At 41.8% G+C, this 11,019-nt stretch overlaps 1 protein-coding gene and 3 non-coding genes across 4 annotated transcripts in view; 2 read left to right on the forward strand and 2 right to left on the reverse strand.

Annotated features, from left to right (window-relative positions):
* Positions 1-5,805, forward strand: part of LOC115763323 (protein outspread) — a 71,150-nt gene extending 65,345 nt beyond the window's left edge. The window contains exons 5-10 of the mRNA XM_030705823.1: positions 1,400-4,140; positions 4,202-4,336; positions 4,393-4,532; positions 4,593-4,742; positions 4,801-4,912; positions 5,727-5,805. Coding sequence (XP_030561683.1) covers positions 1,400-4,140; positions 4,202-4,336; positions 4,393-4,532; positions 4,593-4,742; positions 4,801-4,912; positions 5,727-5,732 — 3,284 coding nt within the window. The 3' untranslated portion in view covers positions 5,733-5,805. The remainder of the gene's footprint in view (positions 1-1,399; positions 4,141-4,201; positions 4,337-4,392; positions 4,533-4,592; positions 4,743-4,800; positions 4,913-5,726) is intronic.
* Positions 5,806-6,919: 1,114 nt separating this feature from the next.
* Trnap-agg lies at positions 6,920-6,991 on the reverse strand. The gene has a single exon. It is a non-coding gene; the product is annotated as a tRNA-Pro (tRNA).
* A 205-nt stretch (positions 6,992-7,196) lies between these two features.
* Positions 7,197-7,268, forward strand: Trnap-agg. Its single transcript has one exon. It is a non-coding gene; the product is annotated as a tRNA-Pro (tRNA).
* A 71-nt stretch (positions 7,269-7,339) lies between these two features.
* Trnap-agg lies at positions 7,340-7,411 on the reverse strand. The gene has a single exon. It is a non-coding gene; the product is annotated as a tRNA-Pro (tRNA).
* Between the last annotated feature and the right edge of the window lie 3,608 nt (positions 7,412-11,019).

Here is an 11,019-nt window from a genome sequence, read left to right on the forward strand (position 1 = left end):
CGAATCCCGCAGCAATTTTAAATTTTTTTATGGACAACTTTGGGGTTCGAGTAAGTTTAAAAACAGTAGATTATTTTTATAATACTTTTCTTATTAAATTATAAAATTATTACAATTGTAAAATATGTGTGTTTTTGCTCTTGTTTAATTGAAGAAATGCAATTAATATAAAGCTACATGCATTTGAGAAGCATATCAGTAATGGGTTTCTAGGTTGGCCTTTATTTAGTTTATTAGTTAAGCAGCAGAGTCTCGACAGTTTTGATGCTTAATATTTCTTCTGCATTGGATTGGTAATAAATAGTTAGTACGAATGGACGGGGTGTGATAAAAAATGCGAAATAAACTGACAGCTTAGGCTGGTCTGTGTGTATGTCTGTTGTGTTTTTGTCTGCTTGTATTTATAATATTATAGGCTATATAAATTCAACTACAGACATACATGCTTACCTTTTAGAGCTGAGCGTAATCAACGGCTACGCAGTGGTCGCTGCCCTTCTTAAGCGACTGAGACCGACAAGTTGGCTAATTAAAGGCATGCCCCACCATTTAGCACAGTAACCTTGAACCTGCCTAGTGAGTCAGTCCCTCAACCAAAGGCGAGCGTCGTGATCCAACTGATGCTGGAGCAGATGCTGAGCTTACGGAGAAAGAAGTCTTCTTTTTTTTGTGCCGGGCCCACAACTAAATAATCAAGATAAACGCAGGGAGTTCGACTGCCCGAAAAGTTGGCTAAGAGTTCAACCTGTTCGACTGACCGAATTGAGGCACACTCAAGCACAGACACGGTTGGTTTTAATGGCGAGTTGGAAGTTTTTATGATTATCATAATAAAGCGAAACGGGTCCAGCAAAGCCAAGAGGCCTTCAAAATATATATTTTGTAATCACATATATTTATGGGACAACTTCAGCAGCAATGCCGCTGATAGTTGCCAATGCATCGTTTGCTCGTTTGGGTGTTAATAAAATTATGGCACTAGCTATCTCGTCACTCTTTCACGAGAACGTTTTACCATGTTATCGAGCATCTTCTCGCAGGGATCCTTTTACCATTCAACTCGTTTTTATAATTTTCCTATATTTGCACACAAATAACTTACCGCACATCGGATTATGGCTCTATGGATGGCACAAGTATTTCCAGGGAAATGGAATCCTCAAGCAAGACTAGAACCAATTTTAATAAATGGCCCTGATAACTGAATAGTTTATGATCAATCAACATGCTTATGCGTATTATGTTAGCGCTTCTTCAACAAACACTTGGGGCACTTAACTACCAATCGAGGGCTCTTATAACTTTTTTCCTTGGGAAGAAAAGACATGTGGTCTAGGCAGAGGGTCTGCTCAACAATTTGATATCAATAATTGACTTGCAAAAATAATTCTGCTTGCAGTGTCTCAACCCACGGGCTGTTTGCTGATCGAGGACATGCGACGAGATGAGAAATCCATCAAGGACATTGCTAACACAAATCTAAGTCAACACCAGAACAAGCGTTGGTCTACGGCTGTCAACAATGCCCTAAATAATCACCATCATTACCAGTACCAGACATCGCGTGATGAGACCGATTTCCAAGTGACGTCCACCGGCAAATCGACAAGCGCTAGCTCCGAGCAAACGAGTGTCAATCTGAGACCAAAGTCATTACCATTGGCGGCCAATTCAACGCCAGCAATTGTATCTGCAATAGTCAAAAAGATACCCACAGTGTTGGTGTCCCAGCAACAACAACAACAACAACAGCAACAGCAGCAACAACCTAAGCAAGGGGTAGAGGGCGCAAAAAACGGAAAAGGTGGCGCCCGATTGCAGTTGCAGCTAAAACCCGCTAAGCATTATCAGCACGAACGTGGCGATCCCGATGGCGGTTGTAATCTGGACGAGCTGTGCGCCAACTACCTGGCCAAGGCGGATGAGCTGAGACCCGCGAGCAAGGCCAATAAGTGCACAGTTTCAAACAAGCCGTCAGCCAAAAGCCTAAAGGATACGCTTAACGCCAAAAAAGGCTGGTTAATGAAGCTGGATAATCGCACGGGCGAGTGGAGCAAGCACTGGTTCACGCTATGTGGCGCAGCGCTCTTCTACTACAGAGATCCGCTGTGCGAGGAAAGAGGCGTGCTCGATGGCGTCCTGGATGTCAACAGCCTTTCGAATGTAGTGGAAGAGCCCAGCGCCAGCAAACAGCATGCCTTCCAACTGATTACTTGGGACAAGCAGCGTCTGTTTCTAGCCGGTCTCTCGCCCAGCTCGCGCAATAGTTGGCTGGTCGCACTCAGGAGTGCGGCAGGGCTACCGCAACAGTTGGAGACTTCGCCAACGACGGTGACGTCATCCGTAATTAAGCAAAGCGAAATTGAACAGGACTTTATTAAGGCACAGCTTCAGACGCACCCGCTCAGCTCTAGTCCGGCCACGCCTGGAACCCCGGCAAATGCACCGCATTTCTCCTCTGATGAGGAGTATCGCACGGCCTCTGAGGGCGGTCGTCGGGACAGCCTCGACTGGGGCTCACCGCTGTCACCTTCTCCACCTGTCTTACGCAGCTGTCTGCGCAATCGCAGTTTGGCTAGTCTGCATAAGCGCAGCCGCAGCTCTCCACCCAGCTCGCGCCGAAGTACAGTCGATAGTGTGGCCAGCGATGAGCTGCCATTAATGGCCGTGCCCGAGGAAATGCGGCCAGACCGCGAGCTCAAGCAACAATGCGAAACGTTGCGTACCGAAGCCAAGCTGCGCGAGGCACGCATGTCGGAGCTGCTCACAACACTGCAACGTACGGAGCAGGAGCTCACGGCCCGGCTTCAGGAACAACAGCAGCAACTGAACGGTGAACTGGCGAGTGCCAAGCAAAGTGCAGCGGAGCTGGTGCATAGCCTGAGCGTGCAGCTGACGGAGAGTCAGTGTACGATTAAGCAGCTGGAGGATCGTCTGGCGCAGGGCATCGAGGAGAACGAGAGCCTGTATAAGCGACTGCGCGAATTGCAGGCGGACAACAGCCAGGTGCCCAGTCTCAGCAACTTGCAGCGTCACAAAATGAAGCGCATGGACTCGCTCAGTGATCTGACCACGATAAGCGATATAGATCCATATTGCTTGCAGCGGGACTCGCTGGCCGAGGAGTACAATGAGCTGCGCAGCCGCTTTGAGAAGGCGGTAAATGAAATTCGTGCTATGAAGCGTGAGCTTAAACAGTCCCAGAACCAGTACGATGCGCTCGAACTGATCCAGACGGCACTGCAGCAGAAACTGGAACGCAGCCAGATGGAAGATGGGGCCCAACTGCAATTGATGGCTGCACGGATTCAAGATTTGACGATCAAGTACAGCACTTCAGAGCGCCAGGTGCGAGCGCTTAAGCAGAAACTGGCCAAGTCCGAACGACGACGTTCACTCTCATTGAAAGGCAAGGAGCAGCTGGAGCTCAAGCTGACTGAGCTCCAAAGGGAAACAGTGGAACGCAAGCCTGCAGCTAGCACTGTCCCAAGCACCGAGTCCAGCAGCGATTCCAGTATTCAATCATCGCCCTTAAACTCCCATCTGCTGCAGCGTCTGCATAGTCTAGAACATGTTCTGCTCAGCAGTAAGGAGCGACTAGAACAGAGTCTGAACCAGCTGCAGCTGCTGCGCGCGGGCCATCGCAGTCGTCGATCCGTTTCTCCCCTCAATGAGCGCAAGGACGGACTCAGACAATTGGAGCGTGCTCTTACCGAGACCTGCGTAATGGTCAGCGAGCAAATGGAACTCTCGTGCCTGCAGGATTCCTGCCATAAGTGCTGCGAGTTTCGGCAGCGTGTCGAGAAGCTGACAGCACTTCATCAACAGACCGAGACGGACCTCCAGCGAAGTGAACAACTGTTGGAGCAGCGTGAGAACGAGCTGGCGATTGCACTGGAGAAATGCGCCAGCCAGGAGCAGGAGCAGCAGAAGCTGTTGAAGCAGCGAGACGAGCTAAGCGACGAGCTGGGCCGACAGCAGGAGCGTTGCAAACGGATGGAGAAACGTCTCGATCTGCTCGAAAGAGAGCACGGCAAACAGCTTGAATGCCTCAGGGAGGTGTATCGACACGAACATGCCAATGCCGCCGATGAGCAGAGTTTTCGCAAACGGTATCAGACAGAAATTGAACAGCTGAGGGTATGTCTCCATCTTCAAGTCACTTTATTCTTAAAGCTATATCTAATTATTTACATTAAAGACACTCTGCGAGAAGGGCCTCAGCGCAATGGAGTCATCGCATCGTCGACTAATCTGCGATATGGAAGAAAAGCACAAGCAAGAAATTGAGCGTCTGTTGGCGGAGAAGGAAACCGCTTTAGCTGAGGAAACGCAGGTATGTAGTGCAACCTGCATTAGCTTCCAGCATGATCTCAACACCTTTAACGCTAGGCAACATTGGCCGCCCTGGATGCCATGCGCAAGGCCCACCAGAGCGAAGTACAACGCGAAGTGGCACGCTTCAAGGCGGAATTTTTGCATCAGGTACAGCGAGGCGAACACATGCGTGGAGATGGCGCTAAGCTGAAGGAGTGAGTGACCCTAGTCTGCCCAGCTCGAACACTATTAAATTATTCCCACACTCTTTTTAGAGAGGAGCTCGATGAGCTGCGGCTAGAGATTTTGTCATTTTCCGAGAAGTACTCCATCAAGTGCGTGGAAAACGCTGCGCTTGAGGAAAAACTGCACCTGGCCAACGGCAAGTTGAGGCACTTCCAACAAATGCAACAGCTGGAGCTGAGGTAAACGCTTTACAAGTACATGTTCGTATACAGCTCATTCATCTGACTCCTATCAAAGAAATAGACAATTTCGCGCACACTTGGCCTCAGATGATCCTGGAAGCGATGTGCACTTTGTCCAGGGGCTGACAACAGGCTCGAAAGAGGACGCTGCATGCCAAGATAGCGAGGTAAGCCCTGCTTATTGTTTTTTGGAATCGTAAGTTAGATAGATATATAACTAAGCGCAGCTTTTACCGGAATTGACATCCAAATGGTAGAAATTGTGACAAAACATATAGTACACTGTGCAACAAATATCTGTGACTAACACTAAATTAGACAAAAACCAAAACAAAAACTAATACACTTTGTTACCATCTTCCACAACACAACATCACAACCAAAGCCTGTTCAGTGCCCAACACATAAAATGGTTGAACCAAACACAACAAGAATCAATCCAACAGCATCTATAGACCCAGACACAGACCACGTAACGGCATCGAGAGCCCCCGACAAAATGGAGCAAAACCAGTTTGTGATACCCTCCAATAAGCTCAGTCGTTCCCAAACGTCTGCCACAAGCAATTCTGATTCCGGCAACGATATCGAAATCACTGGCGAAGAGCTAGCCTATGAGCCGTGCTACAAGCCCTGCGATATATTTGCCATATATCAGAATCGTTTATGTTTTCAAGGTAAACGAAATGCATTTCACTTTCCTATTACGTTGGTCTGCGCACCGCCGCATAAGAATCTCTTTCCACTGTATACACGTACTTCACTGTCGCCCTCTATCTATCTAATCTCTTATCTCTCCCTACTGCAACGATATATGTCCACGTGATCTATTATTTTTTGGTGTATAAGATATAACTAATGTTGTTTTCCATTAACATACGGCACACACACACAAGCACATATATCAACACATTTATTCGTAACATTGTATTTTGCATATACCAAAGTATCTTTCATGAATTTTCCGTGTCTCTTTTCAAGGTCTAAAGCCGAGCTCAACGTTTGGAAAGAATTTACGAAAATCCACTGCAAAACCAACATCACCAGCATCATCATCAGCATCAGCATTAGCATCAGCATCGGCATCAGCATCAGGTATTAGTAGCCTGCCCAATTCAAAGGGACCCAGTCACAAACGAATATATAAAACAGATGCCGTCATTAACATACAGCAACAGCACAACCCCGACAATGCAATACAAAAGGAAAAAGCACAATGAACAACAATGAAATAATGGAAAACAAAACGAAAAACAAAACAGTTGAAAGAAAAACCATAACCAAGAACGAACAACAACAAAACCAGTGGAATAACCAAAGAATAATTAGTGCTAATAATAAATAAATTATTATAAATATTTAACATATAAAAATAACTTAAACCAAATGCAAAATCGTACGGAAATACATAAATATAAACATGGCTAATAAAGATGATGTTGGTGATGTTGCAGCAGCTTCTCTTAACTAAGACCGAGAACGAGAAAAAGATTGAGTTATACTAACAACAACAACAAATGTTCGCCCCCTTCCGCCGTTAGCTGGAAAGGACGTTGAGCAATGGAAAAACTAATCATTATATCTACAGCACCAATAACACTTACAACAAAATCATCGTAAACTAGCCACTATTTAAAGTATCAATTATTGGCAAGAAATAAATTTTCTATTTGACGAAATGTATTTATCAGTTATTCTATAATCGTATTGTATCTGTTACATTTACCCAAAAGTTTCTATGTCCATTAAATGTGTCATTTACTTATGTAGTATTTAGGACAATCGAAAAACAGACCATAAATGTTATGCTCAACTATTTATACACATATGGCATTGTCAGTATGAATTTACGTGCATATAAGTAACTTGTTAGGTTTTTGTCTTTAATATCAAAATTGTTTTGCGAAATATATACCTAAATATATAAATCACATATAAAAAATGTAAGTGCATTATAAATATTAATAAATTAAACTCTATTTGTTCTGTTAACCATTGGTATTACTCAAATATTTTACTACTGATGCAATTTTAATAAGGTCACGTTCGTGGCAAATAAAATATATTTTTATTGTATTTACAATTAAGTCGTTATTTGTGAAAAAAAAAAAAATTAAAAATATGCAAAATTGTTTATAATTTGAAGTTAAATTCCGCAAAAGTTTATTTTCTTTGGGCTCGTCCGGGATTTGAACCCGGGACCTCCCGCACCCTAAGCGGAAATCATACCCCTAGACCAACGAGCCAGCTGACGATTTCGTGCCAACAAAGCTATTTGGTTCAGTAAAAGTAGATAACAGGTATTTTCTTGTACTGCATATAAATAACAACCGAATTAATTGCATTATATGAAGTTTTAACGCTGAATCATGATTTAACCAATAACCAATAAATTAAAATTGAAAACACTAACACTATTATTAAATTTAAGAATGTTGACTTTAGTCAACTGGCTCGTTGGTCTAGGGGTATGATTTCCGCTTAGGGTGCGGGAGGTCCCGGGTTCAAATCCCGGACGAGCCCAAATGAATTACATCTATTTTTTTTTCAATAAATAACGACAAAATAAAACATAAATAAAAAGTAACGAACTTGGGCTCGTCCGGGATTTGAACCCGGGACCTCCCGCACCCTAAGCGGAAATCATACCCCTAGACCAACGAGCCGATGTTCCATTCGGTGACGAAAAACAATTTCTAACAAAAGGTACTTAAACAGAGCAGTAGATAAAAGCTTTTTATGAATTTAGCTTTTTTAATAAAAGCCTTTTTCATTAAAGCATATTATATTTATATCTTCGGTTTAAAGAAGCTTACATTCAATTTAATTTTAACGCTTCATATTCTTAATTCCATTCCTATTCAATTTTTGGACTGTTGGTGTTACCTTACCTAATATATGTAATTTCTGGTACATTTATAATTTAATAATAATTAAAGTATTTAGACAATATGTCGAATGTGGAAAAAAAATATCTGAAAGCATACCCAAAAATTAATATTTTTCAAACTTAGTACTATAGGTAAAGACTTATACCACCGATTAATTTGCTGAACATGTGAATATTGGGAGATATTGCGTTGACTATGCAATTCCATCGTGGAGATTCGCTACATCACGCCACACTTATATCATATTGATCTATATAGGAAAGGAGTTATAACTTTATTGGGGATATAGCCTACATAATTCTTAAAGGAAGTATTGCACTCAAGGATACAACTCAATGAACATCAACGTTGTGTAGTTTTATATGGCTGGTTGACAAGCTAAAGGCTTTCTGATCAGATGCTAAAATAAATGTACTTTTAATTTAATATTGGCGAAATGTACATATTAATAATATTTTATCATATATATTTGAAAGAATAGATTTTATTCTTTTTATAAAAATTGTAAGAAAAGAAAATTTAAGAAGTTGGTAAAAGAAGGTTCGGCTGATTGTTGCTACAATATCAAAATAAGAAATAAATAAAAAATATTGTGTATCGACAAGTTTTTGACTTGCTGTTCCCAATATAGTGTTGTTTTTAGCATTTTATTAAATTAAAAAATTTATTCCAAACCTTTTATTGTAAAAGCTCACATATCTTTGGGACACACATATTTGTAATATTGTGTGGCAAATATTTTACTTTCGTCATGAACTGTTGAACGCTTTAATAACAAAAAAAAAAAAAATAAAAAAGAAAATAATTAGATTGATAGGTCTATAATGCATTCAAGTAACTAACTTTCCATTTTCTACACTTAACCTCGATAAATAAAAGATCATGACCTTAAAACAATTCATTTTAATTGCATTTCCTTTTCTATAAACGTGTATGAGACTAACTGACATTAGTTAAATTAAGAGTCGCATAAGAAAATCGTTATTTGTTAAACTCAAACAACGAAAAGATTCTGCAAAACCTTGAACAAATTGCAGACAGAGCGCGGTGTTCCTGATCAAGATAACGACCAATTGATGGATTTACAAAGTTTCCGACCGAAGCTCTGGCCAACCAGGCCACAAACAAAGACCGACCGAACACCATGCACTGTGGCAATTGTGGTAGCAACGGCAGCATCAATAACACGTTGTAATATAAACAATTGGTAATTGATACTGTTTGTGCCACATTCAGACGATTGGGACTTGGCATGAGTTTCGGCCTGGCAATGCTTAACATACAGACCCGATAACATACATTCTCTGCACAATTCACATGTGGAATTGTTGAGTCTGGAAACCGAAAGTGGCACACAACTTGCCCGGCTGATCAGTTACGGGCAGAATAGGTCAAGCTAATATGCTCCGTCGTGGCAGCATCAATGTTTCCAAATTGAGCCTCGGGGAGCCCTCTGCTAGTGACAGGCAGTGGCTGGACCAAGTGACCAAGTTCTCCTTTGGGAAATCTTCAAGGATTTAGGAGAAGTCTCAGTTGCGTCTCACGTGCCATAATTGTAACAGGCTTCTTTTTAAGGACTATAACAATTTGTGCGGGGAGAGGATTCTGGGAAAGATGCAAGAAGAATGATCGCAATCTTCTTATGCTTCGCCCTGATGGCATGCTCCAACGCCCGTAAAGAAAGCGGAATACAGCAGCTCTACAAGCTTCAGCTGTTGCAATAAAATCACATTACATTGCATAAACATTGCGGACAATGGTGCAGCAGCTCCATGGACTGATCGTAAATTGCGGCAGTTGGGCCGCACAAAAGCCAAAAGGTCTGTTCCCGTTCACAGTTTTGTTCACGTTTCCGAGTTCGTTTTCGTGCGAGAACTTGGAAGTCATAAATTAGCAGCCCGTTCAAGCATTTTTCCTCGCTGGCTTAATAGGGCACACACAATGACTATTGGGGACATCAGAGAGCACGCCCCAGGGAAACTGATCAGTTGATCAGGCATCTTAAATCGAACTGGAAAAGCGGGGCAACCTCAGCTTTCCTCAAAAATGCAAGTTTTCCAAAGTGAATAATGAGCTAAATAAATTAAAATACTTCTTCTATCTTTAACCCTTACTTTTGCATTGCCCTACTCTATCTAATCTATCGAATTAAACGGAAAGCTGATATGACTGTCGACTCATAACGAATATACATATATACTTTCTATTGTTTAAAAAGTATCTATAAATTTGATTAATTGACTTGCAATGCCTTTACCTTGCAATTTTTAAAATCTTGTTTTCGGATCCGCCCAAAGGTATGTGTCAATGTTAAATAGCTGTATCTAGAAATGGTTTCTGTATTAGCTATTATTGTAGTGCACTGCTTATCTGATAAACAAGCAGTTTTATGATGCTGCAAGCAGTCGATGCAGCCTGCTACAAATTTATGTGAATAACGAGCTTAAATGGGACGGATAAGAAAATATAATAATATTAAATTAAACACACAATACAAATAAATGAGTAAATTGCAGTAATTCGTAAGCCTGCTTTGATTAAATAACTTCTTCAAGCCAGCAAGAGCCAATGATGTTTCAAAAAACAAAACAGAAAAGTTTATACATTTATAATACAGATAGTGGTCGAACCTTCTTACGCTTAAGATATCTAATTTATGTATTCTTCCAGGTTTTGTTCTTTTCAAAGAAAAGATGATTCTAACGACATAACTTCGCGCGGAGATATGACGTTCCAAAACGACGTAACTTCGCGCGGAGATATGACGTTCCAAAACGAAATAACTCCGCGCGGAGATATGACGTTCTAAAACGACATAGCTTCGCGCGGAGATATGACGTTCCAAAACGACATAACTCCACGCGGAGATATGACCTTCCAAATCATCACGCTTTTTTTCAAAATAGAGGTCGGTGCGAAAATCAAAACTTTTTCGATGATTATACCCTGAACCCATCAAAAATGGGTATAAGGGTATATTGTATTTGTGCAAAATCCAAATGTATGTAACAGGCAGAAGGAAACTTCTCCGACCCCATAAAGTATATATATTCTTGATCAGCATCAATAGCGGAGTCGATCTAGCCATGTCCGTCTGTCTGTCCGTTCGTCCGTCCGTCCGTATGTATGAACGCAAGGATCTCAGAACCTATAAGAGCTAGAGACTTGAAATTTTAGATGTATGTCCTCCTAGTGCCTGCGCAGATCGAGTTTGTTTCCAATAATCGATAACTTACTCCGTTTCCAAGCAATCGATAAAAATCGATATCGATATCATGTTTTTTGGGCAGTTTTGGTAAATAATAAGAGCTAGAGTCACCAAACTTGGGTTCAGGGTATCCCCTAGTCGGGAGCTCTCGAGCCTCTTACTTGTTTATGCACAG

The sequence above is a fragment of the Drosophila novamexicana genome, unplaced genomic scaffold (genome assembly GCF_003285875.2).
Source record: "Drosophila novamexicana strain 15010-1031.04,08,12 unplaced genomic scaffold, DnovRS2.1 tig00000739-arrow-arrow-pilon, whole genome shotgun sequence".
In the NCBI taxonomy this organism is placed as follows: Eukaryota; Metazoa; Arthropoda; class Insecta; order Diptera; family Drosophilidae; genus Drosophila; species Drosophila novamexicana.